Source organism: Dipodomys ordii, unplaced genomic scaffold (genome assembly GCF_000151885.1).
Source record: "Dipodomys ordii isolate 6190 unplaced genomic scaffold, Dord_2.0 Scaffold135, whole genome shotgun sequence".
In the NCBI taxonomy this organism is placed as follows: Eukaryota; Metazoa; Chordata; class Mammalia; order Rodentia; family Heteromyidae; genus Dipodomys; species Dipodomys ordii.
Genome location: NW_012267351.1, coordinates 2787906 through 2808188, shown reverse-complemented (window position 1 = coordinate 2808188; position 20283 = coordinate 2787906). Strand labels below are relative to the sequence as shown.

The following is a 20283-nucleotide window of genomic DNA, read 5'->3' as shown; positions in this document are numbered from 1 at the left end:
GCAGTTTCCCTGCCCAGAACTTTCCAGAAGCCAGTAGCATCCCCTCCCTTAGTTGTGAACAATAAACAGTGTGTGGCTGTCAGGTAGAGATGACAACTGTCACTATAGTTGTCCTTCCTAAATCTCAGGGGACATATGTCCACACCCTCAGGTGATATCTGAAGCATTGGGTGCTGCCAAACCCCTTGGATACCATGTGTTTCCCTGCATACCTAGGGTAAAAGTGTAATCTATCAATTAGGCCCAGAGAGAGAGAGAGAGAGAGAGAGAAACAACGCCAATAATAAAATAGATTCAATAAAACAAAAATCCTTCCAGACACCAGTGGCTCACACCTGTAATCCTAGCCACTCAGGAGGCTGAGATCTGAGGATTGAGGTCCAAAGCCAGCCTGGGCAGAAAAGTCTGTGAAACTCTTATCTCCAATTAACCACTAGAAAACTAGAAGTGGTGCTGTGGCTCAAGTGGTAGAGCGCTTGCCTTGAGCTTAAGAGCTGAGGGACAGCACCTAGGCCCAGAGTTCAAGACCCAGGACTGACAAAAAAAATCCTATGTGGGCTGGGAAGGTGGCTCAGTGGTAGAGCGCTTGCCTTGCATGCTTGAGGCCCTGGGTTCGATTCCTCAGCACCACATAAGCAAAAAGAAAAAAGCCGGAAGTAGCGTTGTGGCTCAAGTGGTAGAGCACTAGCCTTGAACTGAAGAGCTGAGGGACAGCGTCCAGGCCGAGTTCAGGCCCCACGACCGGACCCCCCCCAAAAAAAATCCCACGTAAGATTTATGAATCCTTTCTCCCCCTCCCCTTCTTTCCTTCCTTCCTTCCTTCTCCCCCCCTGTCTTGTGAAGAGAAGAATCAGGCACCCGGTGACTCCCATCTAGCCACTCTGGAGACTGAGATCTTGGAGAATCCCAGTTTGAGGCCAGCCTAGGCAGAAAAAGTTCATGGGACTCCATCTCCAAAATAACCCAGCTGGAGGCATGGCTGGAGTGGTCAAGCGCCAGCGGAGCAAGCAAGCTGAGTGAATGACAGGTCCTGAGTTCAAATCCCAGTATCCAACAAAGAGGGGATGAGGGGAGGTTAATACTACTCTTGGATGATGATGCCTCCATAGGTCTGGAATTAATACTAGTGACAGCGCGGTCGGGCTCCACGAGTCTGTGGTCTGCTGTGTTCTCCTGGCAAATGTGGCAAGAGTTCCCTCGAGGCCGGGTTCTTCTACCATCAACCCAGCTCAGAGAGCTCAAATCTCATGACAGGCTGCTTAGAACCCCAGGAAGAGTCACTTCTGTGCTGGGATTCTCATGGCAGGAAACACGTTTTATTTCCTGCACCGTCTCCCGGAATCCTGGGAAGCTGATTCTAGAGAAAGCCACCTCCTAGAAGAGGTGTCCGCACCCACTGCCCCGGGCCAGGCAGGGCTGGCCACAGTGCAGTGGCCTCCTGCGATGGTCTCTGAAGGTTGCCCAAATTCCAGCAATAGTGACAAGTGGGGGGTCATGAAGACAAAGCCTGCCCCCCCTGCCATGTGTACATTCACACCTGCCCAGGTAAGAGTCCTGTGGAAGGCCATTTGCCCTTCCCTCATGAGGGGGATACAGAGGCACCTCTCTGGGGAATGAGCCTCCCCCAATCAGCCGGCCTCTAGATCTAGACCTCCCAGCCTCCAGTCCATCCATCTGACAACAACTAACCCAGATGGAGGTATTTGTGTCAGAGCAGCCCCAATGGATGAGGACACTTTGCAGGGGGGCAGTGTGGCACCCTGAGAAGTTCAGGCCAGGAGGTTGGCCAAGAAGAACTGGGGACTGACCATCATACCTGACTCCAATCAGGTTGGGAATTGGACCTCTGGAGGGCTCCAGGGGCCGCCGCTGGGTGTGTGTGTGTGTGTGTGTGTGTGTGTGTGTGTGTGTAGAACACCGCGGTGCTGCTGTGGGGCCCTGGGGTGCTGAGCACCTCTCTTCTCTCATCCTCTAAGACTCTTCTAGTCAGAACTCTCAGTTCACATGAACAAAATCCAACCAGCCCTCCACCCTTTGTTTTCACCTGGCCTCGCATGACAGGACACCTTTCTGTCCCTCTCTGACCCTGAGTCTCTGCTACCCATTTGCTTTGATTTCCATCATCCTAGGGAATATTTAAAAAATGAGAACAGTCGAGTTCACTTTGGTACCTTCTCCAAAAAAAAAAAAAATCAATTGAAAAGCTAGTTGCTATGCAACCCTCCAATGTTGCCGATGCTCTGCTCCCGGGCTGGTGGCATATTGTATAAAATAAGATAATCTCTTTTCTTCTGCTTTTTTTTTTTTTTAAGAAATGGAGAAAAATGTTGTTTGAGGGAAAACTTGAGCTAACTCAGAGGCTTCTCATAAGCCAGAAGACAAATAACATGTCACTCATGTACCTGTTACCAATTTTATCCCTGCTGGAGTGTGTGGGTCCTAGGGACAGGGGAGGGATGGGAATTGTGGGGGAGGGCGTCTATTTCTGTCACAATTAGGAATGGACAGTACAATCTGAGGAACTGGGCCACTTTCTGGCCACGTCAAGGTCACCGCCCTTCATCCCCCTGCGGGACTCCCCCCCCTCAAGTCTTTCTTCCTGCCTATACCCACCGGGAATCTGCCGCACTTAAATTCCTTCAGACAGGTTTTCACTCCTCAATAGGAAATCTGAGATCTCCACAGACCACCTCCTCCATATTATTCATCTTGGCTGTCCCCAGACTCCCTTCTAGAAGCTTTGGCTCTGCTTTTCCTCTATGATATCCTCAAGGGATTCCAAAAGCATAGGCCCTCCTAGAAGTTGGGCTATGCAATATAGAGTACAGAAATGTGAAACTTTCAGACACAAAAGCAATCTAAAAGTGGGGCTTGAACTCTAGGCCTGGACACTGTTCCTCAGCTTTTCAGCTCAAGGTTAGCGCTCTACCACTTGGGCCATAGAGCCACTTCCGGTTTTCTGGTAGTTTGCTGGAGATACAGAGTTTCACTGTCTTTCCTGCCTGTGCTGGATTTGAGCTGCAATCCTCAGATCTCAGCCTCCTGAGTAGCTAGGATTACAGGCATGTGTTTTTTTTAAATGAAATTTATGGAATTTAGTCATTAAAAAAAAAAAAGAACAGGGATTTTTTTTTTTTTTTTTTTTTTGGTGTGGTCCTGGGGCTTGAATTCAGGGCCTGGATGCTGTCCCTGAGCTTTTGTGCTCAAGGCTAGCACTCTACCACTTGAGCTACAGCTCCACTGCTGGCTTTTACATGGTTACTTGGAAAGAAGTCTCATAGATTTTTCCTACCCAAGCTGGCTTTAAACTGTGAACCTCAGATCTCAACTTCCTAAGTAGCTAGGACAACATGCAAGAGCCACCGGCACCCACTGAAGAAACTTTAAAATATATATATATATAGCTTGTGCGTTGTCACCGTTGCCTTTTCTAATACTTGATTGGAAATTGGTCTACAGTAGGTTAGAAATGGGGTCCAGGAGAGAGGGGTTCTTTGAACCTTGGCAGTTACCTTCCACTAACTGCCTCTTTCCTATGTCATCTGAGCCCCAGTGTGTGAGCAGCTTCCCGCTGCCCCGTCCTCCTTTCCCATAGATACTGCTGCTCAGCCTGCAGCTCCAAACTGCACTGGCTGAATCAAGCAGAGCCCACAGCCAGGCACAGAACCCCTGCTCCAGTGTGGATCTAAAATGACCATATTACCTGAAGTGGTTCCTGAGAAAAGGAAAAGGAAATGGCTCTTGGAAGGCCAGCTCCACACCTTGACTGCAAAGGACCAGCTAGTTAAGAAGCCTTCCTCTGTTAAGTATGGCAGAACAGAGAGGATTCAGAGCTTCTCTGGTAAACAATGAATCCTACACAATTGCTCTTCCCCCCCTCTGGTCGTGGAACTTGAACTCAGAGCCTGGGTGCTGTTTCTGAGCTTTTCTGCTCAACACTAGGGTTCTACTGTTTGAGCTGCAGCCCCACTTCCAGTTTTCTGGTGATTCATTGGAGACAAGAGGCTCACAGATTTTCTTGCCCAAGCTGGCTTTGAACCGTGATCTTCATATCTCGGCCTCCTAAGTAGCTAGGATTACAGGCGTGAGCCACCACACCCAGACTGATGGCATCTTTATATGTGTTGAAGAACGATAAACAAGAAGTCAAGGGGAAGGGCCACAGGGCATGGAGGTGGCTTGGGTGCACAGAACCACAGATGTGCAGCGAGAGGCTGAGGTGGCGCTGTGGTGTGGTGTGCAGTGTTGCCGGCAGGGCCTGGTTTTGGGAGGCTCACTCACCTTTGCATGGCTCAGCAGGATAATCCGCACCAGAACGACATTAATGTGGGCGCCCAAAGACTCGTCGTGATAGATTTCATTGACCTAAAAGACAACCGGGAAGGAATGACGCTTCAATTAAACCAGCTTCAATTAAACACCCTCCTGCCCAACTTGTTCCCTGGTCCATGCTTTTACAAACCTGACAGGACCCTTAGCTTCTTGCTGATCTTTCTCTTGATCATCCTCCTCTGGCCCTCACCTTTGTGGCCATCACCCCCTGTCTGAGTACAGGCATGAACCACTAGTGATATCACAGACGGTCTCCATTCTGTTCCCATAGGTGTGACTCTGCCATTTGTCTCTCGTATCTCAGTGTTATTTTATTTTTAGGGGCTTTTAAAGAAAAATTAAACTTGACTCAGAGCAGGTGTCCACTGGCTTCTCCAGATGTCCGTGAGGTTCATGGTAACAATTTTTTTTTTAAAGTGCTCCCACCCTGCTACACCTCCACCACACAGCCTGTTCAGCACATGGGCCAGGTGAGCCCTGGGCTGGGAGCTATCCTGAGGCTTCCTTGCTTCAATTTCTCCCCACCCCCTCACTCTGTCCAAATGAGGACACGGCGAGGAAAGTGACCATCTGTAAATGCTAAAGGTCCTCCCCCCATCCCCAGGGGGGAAAACAAATTAGCTGGCAACCTTGATCTTGGAATTCCCAGTTTCAGAAATGTGTGAAGGAAACTTCTGTTACATAAGCTCCCCTGCCTGGTGGTATTCGCTGATTCCAGTCCAAGCAATTAGAACCAAGCTTGAGCCTGAGATTGGACGTTACGGTTTGGATCTCAGCCTATAGCACCATTGGGAAGGTGATGGAGCCCTCAGAAGGCGGGGCTTAGCGGGAGGAAGTTAGGTCTTTAGGGGTGGGCAGCCCTAGCCACTTCCCATCAGCAGCCATGAGGTAAGCAGCTCTGCTTTCCTCAGCATGGGAGGCCCAAAGCAACAGAGTCAGGTGGAACACGGATTGGACCCAGAAGCCAAACAAGGGGCAGGTGTTTGGTCACAGCCATGGAAGCCGTGACCCAGGGCTTAGCTTTGATCTAAGTGTTCCTGTGTGGAAGAGCTTGGCACAGCTTCCCAGACCTTCCTGCCTTGGTTGGGTCTGTCCCTCTCCTTTCCAAAACCACTGCCTCCTTCCTCTGCCTAAGACCCTCCATGGCTTCCCAGTGCCCTCTCCAAGACAGTCCTGGCTGGCTTCTCCATTTCCCACTTTAGCTTCTCTCCAGCAGGGAGCCCTGACTTCGGACGACTCCTGACGGCCAGGCTCAGTCGCTCTGCTCTGTGGGCCTTCCTCCAAAGCCTGTAGCCTCCTCTCCTGCCATTGCGCAATGGCTCATGCCTGGAATTCCCACACTCCCTTCTCCAGGCCCCAAATTCCTTAAGTGTCTGGAGAGCACTCGAAGACAGAAAGCAGTAGTAGTGAAAATGTTTCGAAGGACGAAGGCATTTACTCCTGGTTTAGACCCTCTATTCCAGGGCCTTCTTCTGGCACTTGGGAGTAAAACTGTAATGCCTTTCCAGGACCTCAAGGCAAGGAAGAGCCAGCCTTGCTGCCTCTTCTAGGCTCTTCTCTGCCTAGTGGGCCTATCCCTACCTCAGGGCCTTTGCACTTGCCTTACCTCCCCTATCCCCAGCAAAATCTACCCCAGAGTAGGTGCTCATTGTGGAACTGTTGGATGAATGGATGAATGAGTGAATGGATGACTTTGGAGGGTTCTAAAGGTCAGCATGGGCCTGCCTTTCTTGGTAACACAAAGGTTTCTAGTTATGTTCTCTGTCCCCCACTCCCAGCATCCCTCTGCCCTCCTGCCCTGCCCTTCCACAGGGCCTATGTGCTGGGGAGAAGCTGCCGTCCTCGGCCCAGACAGCAGGGGGAAGGGACGCGCAAGGACAACGTCCTTGAGCCTGTCTGAGAAATTGATCCTGGAATCTTTAAACCTTGGGGAAAAGGTTCAAAGCCGCAGCCCTTCTCGGTGCATGTGGGAGCGAGGCCAAGGACTCAGGCGTGGGGGGAAACACATTGTAATTCGCCTTTCGCTTATGCAAAGATGCAGCCAAGATTCTGCTGCAGAATAGACAATAAGCAAGGAGGAGGCTCAGCCTGACAATGGAAAAGTTTGCCTTGCTGCTGGCTCTGTGCCACTGGGGGCAGCGGGGGGGGGGAGAGGGAGAGAGGGGGCACCAATGCCAGTCCCTGGAGGGAGTGACCTGAGGCAGCTGGGCAGGGAGTTCCCCCTCTGCCAAAGTCAGGAAAATGGGTGCAGATGAGACCCTAGTAGGGGGGACCTGGAGTTCCATGCTGGGGGAGGCTGTGGGCCTGGCTGGTTATAGGGGATGTGTGTGTGTGTGTGTGTGTGTGTGTGTGTGTGTGTGTGTGTAGCAGCTGATGCGGTTCCCTGGGAGAGAACCCGACCTTCTAGAAAGGCTTGCTCTCTTGACTGAGCACTGGACAATGAGAGGCAACCCCCAGCTAATCAGCCAGGCTAGGGAGAGAGGATCTTCCCTGAAAACTCCCCCTCCCACCCCCCCCACCCCCTGCCGAAAGAAATGGCGGTGAGGGTCCTGAGGATGCTTGCACTCGAAACATTTGCTGAGAGTGAGAAGCTGATGAACAAACAGAAAGGAAAAGGAAAAGGGCTGCGGGTATGGCACAAGAGGAAAAGCACCTGGCTTAGCAAATGCAAAAGCCCAAAAAAGGGAGTGTGTGTGTGGTGGTGGTGGGGGGGGATTTATTGAGCACCTACTATGTGCCGACCTGTTGTGAGGTATTACGCCTGGACAAATGAGATAGGCAGACCCTCTCTGGTTTAAAAACTTAAGAGACGGTGTCTTTGTGTGAACCCCTAGAGCTTTGAAGACGCGTCACTCGACTGTCACTCAACTCAGGGAGTAGCCTGAGAGGGCCCCTCAGAGATGGAGAACGAGGAGGGGGTGACAAGCGCAAGCGCACGTGTTGCCGCCGCTTTCCTGACTCAGCTGTCACATCCTCGCTGGAATCCACACGGGAGATGAGCTCCCGGGCTACCTCAAGCTGTCATGGAGCCCCGGCCTCCTGGTCCATCCTCTGGGGACTCTCCCTCTTGTTCTGACAACTGTCAGCTCCCCAGGGGACAGAATGCCAAGGACTGACAGCTCCCAGGCTTGTGCGCATCAGCTGTCAGGAGCCTTCACTGAGGAGCAAGGAAAACAGCGAGAAGCCAGGGGACAGATGTCCATAAGAGGAGACAGAAGCAAAATTGGCCTGTGGCCCCCATTTCAGAATGCTCCAGCATCTTTGGTCCATGGGCCACCCATGAGCTCCACGAGGAGGCTCACAGCTCACCACATTGGCCACCATGCTCGCCAAGTCTGTACGGAGTGGCTCAGACCTGTCATCCTTGCCTGACAGGAGGCTGAGACTGGAGGATCGAGGTTAGAAGCCAGCCCAAGCTGCAGCCCAGCCAGGAAAGTCTGTGAAACTCTTATCTCCAAAAAAGAAAAAAAAAAAGAAAGAAAGAAAAGAGAAGAGAAGAAGAGGAAAAGGTCAGGGACGGTGCTCAGGCCCCAGGACTGGTACAACAACAACAAAAGAGAGGCTAAACACATAGTAGATGGAGAGGTCCTTGGGTATGGCAGGGAGAAGGGGAGAGGTCAGAGAGGGTAGAGATGAGAATGTGCCTGCCCATCCCCCACCTACTCAGGTCCTACCTGCCTGGCCCAGCCACAGGCCTCTGTCCAACCTCTCTGAGCCTGGCTGGCCACGCCCAGAAAGGGAACCTCGCTAGGCCACCAGGCAATACAGAGACATCCTGATCTCTCTCCCTGTAGAGCGCATAGAACAACCCGACCCCCATCAGTTTCTCCTTTCTGGGGATATGTGCTCTCAGTAATCTAAGAGCTTCACTCCAGCCCTCAATTCCTCCAGAGACACATTTCTACATCGTTAGATGCCAAGCCAATCTCATCTCCTTCCTTCCCTTCCTCAACATCCTCACCTCCAGCCAGGTCAGAACCATGTTAGCGGGAGATGCCACCGGACCTTTGCACATGCTTTCCTGCCACCCAGGACCCTCTGTGGGAGGCAGCCGCAGTAGCCCTCATCTGAAGAGCTTCCCCTGACCCAGGTACCCCAATCACCCTTCCCTTGTGAGATCAGCAGGTGATAGAAGTGAATTATTGTCCTCACCCTGCTTCCCGCCCTCCACCCCCCCACTGCATCCACCCTTGCCTGAACAGGACCCCAGAAATGGGGTTATGTGAATCAGGGGTTCTGAGGGACAGCTCACAGTTTCAGAAGGCCCCTCTAGGTACCCAGCACCTGTCAGGCCCTTCTCTGATGTTTACAGAAACCTCTAGACATGGCATTAACCACTCCTCTCCCTGGGCACAGCAGCATGTCAGAGCAGGCAATTGCCTCTGGTCTTCTAGGCTGGAAGAAATCATGGGTCACTTACAGGCCAGACTCATCCTGAGGCTGGCTGCGCGCTCATTCACCTGGGCAGCGTGGGGTTCATTTCAATTTGTGGCCCGCATGGAGAAATAATTAGATTTCCCATGGAAATTGGATTTCCATCTTTTCTTTTCTGGCACCGGCGGGGCCTTGCTTAGTCCTACAAGACCACAAGTGGGCACGGAGCACCGCAGAACCTCTTGGGGGTGTGGCCTCTCCTGATGCCCTCGTCCCAGCCAATCCCTAGAGTCCGAATACCACCCTCCCCCCCCCGCCCCGCCCCGGTGTTCACTGCCTTCTGGCTCCCATCAGCACCTGAGCTGAATGCAATGCCAGATACACACACACACACACACACACACACACACACACACACACAGAGCACTGGCCCCCACATTTGTATCAAGGAGGGCTTGCAGGGACAAGCATGGGGAACAGACGAGAGCCAAGGGAGACCCTGGTGGCCTGATGCTGGGATTCTGTCATGGGGGAGAAGGAAACTTTGCTCACAGTCCTAAGCTGTGGCCAATCCCAAACTCCCCAAGTTCCTGTGTCCAGTTTCAGAGGTGTCCTTACAAGGACACCTGACTGAGGACTGGGGGGGGGGGGGGGGGGGGGGGGGGGGGGGGATTGGAGAAGAGAGAAGGGGGGGTGGAGGGCGGGCATGACGCCTCCTGCCTGGCTGGTTTGCAGTTCGTGAGAATTCTTCCTCCCCGTGACCAGCAGAAAACATTTCGTCCTGACTCTGCTGTCCCCTGCTGCTGCCGTGGCCACCACTGCCGCCGCCGCCACCGCCACCACGTGGCCCCAACATTCTTGAAAGTTGGTGAGCAATTGAGCCCAGATGCCTCCTGATTGTTTGCAAACCCTGGCAAGACTTTGGTAAGTCAAGGCCAATTTCTGGATTAAATTAGAAAAGAAAAAGAGGGAAAATATCTTGAGTCTTGGCACTGAGAGAAATCATTCATTCAACGGGAAATCGTTCCAGAACATATTGCACAGGGGACCATCCCCGGGCTGGGAGGAGGCAAAGGGTTGGCCTGGGCTGTGAAGAAAAGAGACCCCTGTACCCCCATGTCCTGGGTAGACCTAAGGAGCACGTCCATCCTCTGCACAAGAGGTGTGGGGGCTTAGGAATTCTTCCAGAACACAAACAGTTAATACATCTGGGAGAGACTGTTTAGCATCCCAGAAATCTCTTTTCTCACTCTGCCATTGTGTGTGTGTGTGTGTGTGTGTGTGTGTGTGTATGCCAGTCCGGGGCTTGAACTCAGGGCCTGGCTGTTGTCCCTGAGCTTCTTTTTGCTCAAGGCTAGCGCTCCATCACTTGAGCCACAGAGCCAACTTCTAGCTTTTGGTGATTGATTGGAGAAGGGACTGTCCTGCCCAGGCTGTCTTCGAACTGAGATCCTCAGATCTCAGCTGAGATCCTCAGATCTCAGCCTCCTGATCAGCTAGGATTAGAGGTGTGAGCCACCAGCGCCTGCCATTTTCAAATGATTATTAAGGCCCATTCCCTTGATTCTTTAGACATGTTCCCTAAAGTGATCTCACAGGTCCTTGGAATTGGCACAGCCAGCTGGAAGGAAGGAGGGCTGGGGATGTGAGCAGGATAAAGCTAGAGCTCAGCTCAAGGGTGAGGTGACTGTGATGATCCTCAGGCAGGGCTGCTCTGGCTGCAGAGGCTCAGCAAACTGAGGTGGGCAGAGTGGAACTTGTTTCCTGGCCAGGGAGACTGTGCAGGTCTTTGTAGAAGTTAGGAGTGTGTGCGAGGAGGAAAAGCCCTCAGTCTAAAGATGAGGAAACTGAGTTCAGCAGAGGCGAGGTTTGCCAGGAGGATTATAACTCGAGTGTGTTGACTGCTGGGTCTTTGTGAGATCTCAGCAACATACTGAGGCCTTAGGCTTCTCGGGGAAGAGGTTGGAAATGAGTGCTTCCGTTAAACGCTATATAAGGCACAAAGGAAGTCTTGGCAAAGATTTCACTTTAAAAAAATTCACAGGTAAACATACAATCATCATGTGCCATGAAAAGGATTAGCAAGACAGGCTGAATGCGTGAGAATGATCCCCAATGATGATAATGGAGCGGGTAAATTCCTGTCATCTAGTGTCATCGTAGCCACCCTAATGTGGTACTACAATGATTCACACAGCTCATGCGGGCTGCTGCTGTAAACAATCCTATTTTGCTGCCAAGTGTATAAAAGTAGAGCACATGGCTGAGCATAGTAGTGTAGGCTTATAATCCCAGCTACTTTGGAGACCAGGGTAGGAGAGCCGCAAGTTGGAAGCCAGCCCAAGCAAAATAATGTAATATTCTGTCTCCAAAAAAAAAAAAAAAAGAATAAAAACAAAAGGCTAAGAGCATGGCTCAAATGGCAGAGTGCTTTGTTTGCTCCTGGCTGATGCTCTACCACTCGAGCTACGTCTCCTGTCTGGCTTATTTGCTGATTAATTAGAGATGGAGTCTTGAGGACTTTTCTGCCTGGGTTTCAACTTATGATCCTTAGATTTTTGCCTCCTCAGAGGTGAGGATTACAGCTGTGAGTCACTATGCGTGCCTCTCCCCCTCACTTTTGACATTATTAAATGCAACATGTATAGGCAGAAATGCTGTGTAGATTTTTTTACAAGAAATGAAACATATATAATATTTTATCCAAAGTATAGTATAAGGCAGGATAGAAGGTTCCAGCAAAAATATTAAAGTAAGAATCCTCCACACTATTGCAAGTCCCTTATTTGTAGATGGAATACAATCAAGGTGGATTTCAGTGCTATTCGTATTTCCCAGGACTCCGTGTCTTCTAGCTCCTTGATCGCTTGGCACTTTGGGTTTTGCAAGACAATTCTTAAACCCACACTTTTCATTTCCAAAAGGTATCAGACTTTCAGACTCCCTGTGCAAGGGACATGTTTGACTCAGAAGACGACTTGGTCCAGTTAGTCCTGGCATTTTCCTGTTCGGTTGTGAATTCAAGATTCAGAAATTTGCTTTCACGTAAGGGAGGAGGAGTGTCATCACTGGACATGGTTGACTGGCAATTAACTTTCCTGGGGCAATGCCTTCAGTACAAAATGGCGGCCGGAACAGGCACTCACTGTGGAGAGTCCGGTTCAATGGGGAGTCTGAATAATCAAAGCCAGGGAGACGACATACGAGAGATTCTCTGAATGGAGTTAACTGTTATTGTAGTTTGAAGCCTGAGGCCTGGGCAGACAAATCCATGAGACTCTCATCTCAAATTTAACCAATGAAAAGTTAGAAAAGCAGAGATGTGTGGCTCACATGGTAGAATGCCAGCCTTGAGTGAAAAAAGCCAAGTGAGAGCTTGAGGTCCAAAGTTCAAGTCCCAGTACCCTCCACCCTGCAACACATGCGCACACACACACAAAATAAGATGAGGATCTCCTGATGCTGGTGTGAGACCGTAGTCCCCAAAAGAACTCTGAGAATTAGCATCGATTTTTAGATTCCCTGTCACTTAACACCTAGGGTTTTTATTATTATTATTTTTAATCAGTGACACAAGATGAAGAAAATCAGTATTGATTACAATGTACCCTATTCAGTAGTATGTTCCTTGCAAAACTTTTGGATCCTGGGGATGAATCTTCTTCTTAATCTCAAAACTTTAATTTTGCACTGGATTTTTAATCAGTCTGTGAGTAGTAGGTGATTAATTTTTTTCCCCCTGAATGATCTGCTGATCTATTATTGCTTCTATTGACACCAGGTAAACAGTGTTCTGATACAACTATGCCCAACCGGCTCTGGGTGACCTGTCACTGTCCTCCTACACTGTAGAGACATACAGACAAAGGGGTGGGGGGAGTTATCAAGAACGGCAACCCTGGATGAAGTGTTAGTGTCAGTATTTTTTTTTTCCTTCTAAAGGCAACTGTTGGTCCTTGGTGGCTTTGTAGAATGTTGATGTTCTGCATCAAATGTCATTTCTTTAGAATTCACAGTCTATGGAGGAACATCATCATCAACAGACCCAGGGTTCTCCTTCCCCAGGGGCTCTGTGGCCAGGCTCTGAGTCCTGGCGCTGGCCTGGTGGCTTTCACAGCCCAATCCTGCTCTATGAGGCTAGCAGTCAAGACTGGCTCATGATGACCACATATGCCTGCGATCTGTGGGCTGACAAGAGGACTGTGATGAGCCATTGGCCAAGCCTTAGAGGGCCATGTGGGCTGTGGCTTGAGGTGCCACACACTCAGGGCTGTCCAGGCTGTGGTGGTGGTGAAGTTCAAGTTCACAGTGGCGAAGTTCAAGTTCAGAAGAGGGCACCATGTACCGATCTTCCTGAATGGTACCCTCCCCTCACAACTGCCACTGGCCACACTGGCAATTTACGTCTAAGCACTGATTAATTACAAATTCCCCACCCAGATGGTTACCGTAATAAATAAACAAGCACTGCAGGGCTGTGAAGAAATCAGAGCCCCTGGGCCTTGTTGGTGGGAATGGAAGATGCAAAACTGGATGGTGGTTTCTCCAGTGAAAGAGGATGAACATGCCACACTTGTAGATGTGAAGGACCAGCATTATTTCCCCACTGGGTAGGAAGGTAGTAGAGGCTTCAGGAAAGAATTCACATGTTGAAGGCTGACAAAGACTTTTACATCTAACCTGTCTTGGAGACTCAGAGCACAGGCCCCACATGGCCACATACTGCGAACTCCGATGATGGAGCTCTCGATGGTTTTATTAATATTGTTATTATTACATTAAAATTAATATGAGGCTAATTTTCCACATTAAGGGCAGATGAAGAACAGTCCTCAAAATAAAATGCTCTCTGCACATGCAAAGGGCTTCTTCAGTCTCACTGTGAAGGTTGGATTTGGGGGTGGCAATGACTCCTCCCAGACTAGGGGAGGATGGTGACGCTGGTGGCAGTCGTTCTTCGGTGCTCAGCCCTCACATCCTCTCTTTTGTCCCCAATGTGTCTTTTCACCAGGGTCTGGGTGCCAGCTTAGCACCTAAGGGCTCAGCACCAGGTCCAGCAAAGCAGAACTGCCCAGCGGGCCCACAGCCCATCTCCCTCTCCTGTCCACCTGCCTGTCTCCACGTGGACCTGGGCCATTTGATTAGCCTTAGTCTATTTCAGAACTTACCAACTGCCTGGGTTTCCAGTCTACCTGCAGCCCACAAACCACACCCCTTCCTCACAATGCTCCACCCAGGGCCACAGCTTGGCCTTCTCTCCCACCAGTATTCTCCCCTCAGGGCGCCTCCAAGTTGCTGGCCACCGGAAGTGTTGAAGAATCTCACCCACCAGTTCTTCTCATTCTTGCTCCAGTCCTGGTCCTCGGCCCTTGCAGCCCTGCCCAGGCCCCAATGTTCCATCTACACCTACCCCTTCCCTTGTCACCCAACCCATCTCCAAGCCCCAGCCAGCTCTACTTACGATGTTCATTAGTGTCAGTAGGTACTTCTGCACGTGCTCCTTCCCGTGGAACTGGACAACAGAATCATCCACGCCCAGCAGGACCTCGATGTTGTAGTCATCATCTGTCACGTGCCTGCGTGTTCTCCGCCTAGAGCTATTGATGCGGTCCTCCAGGACACCCAGGGCTCGGCTCAGGCTGTCCAGGTTTCCCCAGGAGGCTCCTAGAAGCAGAGGACACTATCTCCAGCAGCAGCCTAGCACCTCCTCAAAGACCCCAGCACAACGAAATCCCAGGATGCAACTCAGCCCTGGCCAGGCCAACCATCACCTCATTGAAACCCAGAGTAGCAGTATTGACAAAGACAGGCCACTTGGAATCGGTAGCCCCTAAAGCACTTCCTCCATGGCATCAAGGCCAGCCCCTTCCTCAGCACCAGTCTCAACTCCAGCCACAACCCTGGCAGTGGTGGCCTGAGGTTGAGACTCAGCCCAGTACCGGGATGGCCATTAGGGATCCCAAGGCTGGTGCATGGCAACAGGTGTGCCAAGAATAGAGGTGGTATAGGAGAAGAGAGTGGGACTCTGCTTAGCACTCCCAATGGGCTGTCTGTTGTCAACCTGTTACAACTGGGGAAACTGAGATTTAGCCCATTGAGTCTCTGGCCTGGATCCTCTTTGAACTTTCTGCTCAGTCTTTCACTTGAGTTCAAAAGCTCCCATGCCTGCTTCTTATCCACTTTGGTGGACTAAGTCTGCCCCAGTGCTGATTTAGTACTTCAGGGACCAACATGCGCCCATTTTGTGACAGTTCCTAACAGGCTGATGTGGCAGACATTGCCCTCCAGCTATAAACTGGCCATGTAGGAGAATGGAGCCTAAGCAGGCTCAGCAGAAGGGTCCAGGATGGGCCTGGATGCCCATCAGGCCCAGGGCCCCAGAATGCTGTCCCTGCTACCTGCATAGGGTTTCTATTCCATCAATTCCATCAACTTCTCACTGAGCGCAGAGCTCAACATGGGCCAGAGCTCCAGCGCCCAGCCCTCCCCGGCCAGCACCGCCTGAGATGACAGCAGACTCACCAAGTGACCATCAGCACCGATGAAGCTCCACATCACCCTCTGCCTGCCAAATCCAACACCAGAACCTTGGAAGCCCTGCTCACCCCTACCCTGCTGCCACGATCTCTATCAGAGCCAGGCCAGGCCACAGGTCATGTTGTCCAGTGGCATCTTCTTGATGATCCTAGACACTCTCGCCCTGAGAAAGCATTGGGAAGGCTAGAGGCTGAGCCAAGCCACTGAAGGGAATGGAGATACCTGGTTCCATGTCCTGTGTTACACACCAGCCACTAGCATGCCTCCTCGCCCATTCAGATAACAGACATCCTCGGTAGGAATATTGGTCCCCATTTTACAGATGTGGAGACTGATGGAACCCCAGTGTGGCTGATTCTTAGCCACAAACAAATGCCTCACATCCTTCTGACTGTCTCAGACAAGACAAACTAACTAGCATGTTAGGGATTCAAGCCTGAAGCTTGGCTGTGGGCAAGACCAAGAAGTGAGGAACAGAGATGATTGATGAGGTGGTGCAGGGAAGCTGCCTCAGTACTTATTATACCTCCTGGGATCTGCGGGACCTGGGCCCACTCTGCACATGTGAGTATACATGCCCTCATACACTTGTACACACATGTGCATCCAATGTGCATGTGCACGTGGATATGTGCAATGCACCCACATTTGCATATGCATACATGAACGCCTGCGTGCAATGTACCTGCACACTTGCATACATGTGCATGCAAGGCACATACGTGTGCATGCAGTATTCCCACAGTTACACACACATGTGCATGCAATGGACTTGTACACTTGCACACACATGGCAGCAACTATCAGGGCTATCCCAGAGACAGGGATAGGGACATCATCCATGCAGAGCTGAGGCTCTGCTGAGCTGCCTGGAGATGATTCAGGGCCATCCCTGCTGCTCCCAGAGGAGATGCTGGGGACTTAAACCTGACAGAGGGGTTGAGGAATTGCTACTCTATTTTTATACATTTATTTCTTTGCATTTTCAACGAGCAGGGACAGCTCACCTTCAGAACCACCTTGAGAAGCAGAAAGATGGTAATTTCCATAGAAAAGTCTTCCCCTGGGGAGAGGCTGGACATGACCTCTGCCTCTATTAAGCTAAGGGTCTCCCCCCCCACACCCCACCAGGACAAAACCAGACCACCAAGGCTCTCTTTAGAGCCATGCAGCATTTTTGCGGGTGATAATATTTGAAGCATAGGCGAGTTAACATTAAAAGCTATCTAGAATATCCACGTTCTCCTAAGGAATTAGTGAGGATAGCCCTCAGATAAGCCAGGGCTATGAACTGAGACTACACTTACAGATAGAGCACATGAGGCCTGGGTTGCCAGGCTACCCACTTGTCACGCTCGACTCCCTCTGGTCCCCTCCAAAGGCCTTGGAGCAGTGATCTCTCCAGACATCCCCTACAAGGGATGTGGGGACCACTTTGAGGCCAGACCTGGGCTGCTTGTCATGTCTCAAAGCACTTCTGCTAAGCAAGCCTGGTTTTCAGCTGAACTGAATCCAAAAAGCTTCCTAAAGATCCTTTAGAAATATCCATTTCAGCTGGGTGTCCGTGGCTCATGCCTATAATCCTAGCTACTCAGAAGGCTGAGATCTGAGGACTGTGGTTTGAAGTCAGCCCAGGCAGGTAAGTCCATGAGACTCTTATTTCCAACTAACCACCAGGAATGGTGCTGTGGCTCAAGTGAGAGAATGCTAGCCTTGAGCAAAAAAACTCACAGACAGTGCTCAGGCCTGAGTTCAAAGCCCCGTATCCAACACAACGAAATTGTTGGCAACAAATTCTCAGCATGATTACTTGAGGTGTGGGGGGGTGATGTCTTGGACATTATGATCTAGAACATTCCTGCAACCCTAAAGCCTAGCTACTGTAGAGAAGCCCCAAATCTCAGGGGTAAAGCAGGAGGTAAAGACAGAAAGTTAGGGTCCCTGGGGTTAGCTGGCAGGTGACCGCCCCTGCAGTTGTGTCCATGGATGCTTAGGGTTGCTTAGGACACGGAGAGCAGGACTGGAGCCACATGAACCCTCCATGCCAACAGCCTCTGGCAGGCCAGCCATGGGTACCATCATCAGCCATGGCTACCATTTTGGTTTTCATCACCATAAGCTTGACTCTGAAGCCCAGGTCTATCTCTCAGGGGATTACTGCTGCAAGGAGGGCTGGCCAAGCTGCCAGCTCCTGTGTGGTTCTTAGTGATCTCCTTGACATTGGCCTTAGCCTTTGCGGCCGTTCACTGCACTTGGCTTCTGGCCTGGCTTCTACTAGTTCCTTTCTAGCCAAGAGCAGACATTCTGCCCTCTTCTGCAGGCTCTCATAAGATTACAGCCTAGTCCTGTAAGCCACAATGACCCAAAGCTTGCCCCATCCATCCTTCATCCCTGCGCCAGGCTGGCTACTGAACTGTAGATGTAGTTTGCCATTCTCCTGTAGAAGCAGGAGCCATGCTGCTCCTCAGCCCCCTTCCTGCATGTGCAGCCTCCCCAACAAGAAGTCAAGTGGACAGAGAAAACCAGGACCCCAGCAATGACAACTTGGCAGGCTTAGGTTCCCTGCAAGGGAAGGCATCGGTTATAAGAACCCCCACTTTTTTGTGCTGGTCCTGAAGCTTGAACTCAGGGCCTTCGTGTTGTTCGTGAGCTTCTTTTGCTCAAGGCGAATGCTCTACCATTTGAGCCACAGCTCCATTTCCAACTTTTTTTAGTAGCTTATTGGAAATCAGAGTCTCATCGGCTTTCTTTCCCTGGCCTCCTTAGTAGTTAGGATTACAGGCATGAGCCACCAGTGCCCAGCCAGGACTCATCTTTTAAATGAGTGATTGAAGAGGTGTTTTGTCCAGGTATTCCCTGTGCCTGGGGCCCCTTCCAGATGGCAGCCGGAACTCTCTTTTCTCACGTCTGAGTGAAGGATGACAGAGCAGGAACTGTTTCCAAGAGCCATCTCCAGTTTGAGAGTCTTCAGCATGGAAAGGAAAGACTAACAAAGTCCACAACAGATTGGGCAGAGGACGAGATAGAAAAAGATGAATTCCTGCCTGGGAAACACAAGCAATCGCCATCCGGGAGAATGGCTGGACCACAGTGGCCAAGTTCAACTGTGGGCCCACGAAACCCAGGCTGCTGCCTGTCCTCCTGAGCTAAGGGGCCGAGGCGTGTGCCTACCAGCTTCCTGGGAATGACCCTACGGCCTCCAGGTCCCTGAAACAACTGCATGTATCACAGGTGACAAAGCTCTGTCACTTCCAATAGCCAATCTATACTTAGAATGAGGAAAAGGCTCCTTGCCTTCATCCTTACCCCCATTTGAGGGGTGGCGTAGTTGGAAAAACAACAAAAGCAAAAAGGGATAGAGGCATGAGCGGAGGGACAAAGTGGTAGAGAGCAAGCAGAAAGCCCTGAGATCAAATCCAATCCTGCCAAAAAATAGAAGGGTATGTGTGTGTGTGGGGGGGAGGGTTATTCATGAAATAATTCAAGAAAATGGCTGTAACTAGGTGTCATTCCTAGAATGAAGGAGTTCCGTTAGTACCCAGCACAGTAAAGGAAAACAGATCTGCATTGTGAGATTTCAGGGCACAGGAGACTCTACAAACGTCTATAGGAGACAAAAAGAGATCACAGAGGACTCAAGTCAGAATGGCTTCAACTTTGTCAAAGTAACATCAGAAGCAAGAACGCAAGGGAGCAAGGCCTTCAAAATTCTGAAGGCTGTAATTCTACATCCAAATTCTTAATCAAGTAGTAAAGTGGAACAAAGACATTTTATACCTATGAGTTGCCAGAACATGTACCTGTCAAGCACCTGTTCTAAAAAAGCTACTGAAGGATGTGCTCCAGCAAACAAAACGAGGTGACCCGGAAAGAGTTGGCTATGAGGCACAACACAGCAAACAAGCAATCCAATACAGAAGAAATGACAACATAATCCCCTGGAAGAAGGATTAAAATGTGATCCACAGCGGACAGTTCTATTCCAGATGTGGAAGGCAAGTGAACCACACTGCAGCAGTGCAACCCAAGAGGCTCAAACATCACCAACACCCCACCTTCCAGGGGCCTATGTTGTTTAGCTGAAGAAGAGAATAGCCAGGAGAGCTTGACTTGACTCGACCATGTGCTGCTGTGGCTCTCCTGCTCTGCTCAGCACACACATGTGACTTGCAGGATGATATCAGAGCTGGGGAAGACCACAGCACACTTAGAAGCAGAGGACAGGGCCAGACCCTTTTCTCTGACCATATTTGAGCTTTCAAGGATCCAATCCACACCTCAGCCATGCCAGGTCTACAACTGTGGAGAGCCTTGGATTTCCCAAGACTCTGGGGACAGCTCACAATTTCTCCAGAAGCGCCTTTGTTATCTCCCAGAAGAGCATTTGTTACTCAACCCATGACCTGGAGACTCATCCACTCAACCTGTCTTCTGCTTTGATGCTAATTACCTCGGATCCTCATTGAGAGGTACACTGTGAATAATTGGCCAGATGTTAAGATAGTAAGTAAAATCAGTAAATGATAGGAAATGGTAGAAGTCCAGTGTACCTTCTGCAGGCTGGACATTGCTTAACCCATTATGGTCCATATCCTAAAAATATAGAGTATCTCTGGTCTATTTCAGCCTCTCCTTCTATTCCTTCCTCCTTCCCTTTTCTCCAACATTTCGTGTGTGTGTGTGTGTGTGTGTGTGTGTGTGTGTGTGTGTGTGTAGGGGGAGGGGGTCAGGACAAGTACCCGGGAAGTAATGGGTCACCTGGTAGCAAAAGCCCAGTGGCTTAATGAGGGCAAGTGGGTGCCAAGCAGGCCAGGAAGATCTGGGGGAGACCATCGAGTGCCCTTCACCCCTCAGCCCTGGTGGAGCCTCTTCTGAGGCGTACCCCAGAGTAAGAGGCAGGAGACGTTTCCTCCCCAAGGAAGCTCTAGGCAGTGAAGTGAGCTTGGGGCTTGAGGGTCTGAGGGGCAGCCCCATTCCTTGGTAAACGACAGAACTGAGCTGCAGGGCAGCTGCTACTGCTCCTCCACTCCACCTCGAGTC

General features: G+C 50.6%; 1 protein-coding gene across 1 annotated transcript in view; it reads right to left on the bottom strand.

Annotated features, from left to right (window-relative positions):
- Window positions 1-20283, bottom strand: part of Adamts2 (ADAM metallopeptidase with thrombospondin type 1 motif, 2) — a 156058-nt gene that overhangs the window by 30271 nt on the left and 105504 nt on the right. Inside the window, exons 4-5 of the mRNA XM_013030891.1 lie at window positions 14168-14370; window positions 4282-4365 (exon numbers count right to left, since the gene is read on the bottom strand). Coding sequence (XP_012886345.1) covers window positions 4282-4365; window positions 14168-14370 — 287 coding nt within the window. The remainder of the gene's footprint in view (window positions 1-4281; window positions 4366-14167; window positions 14371-20283) is intronic.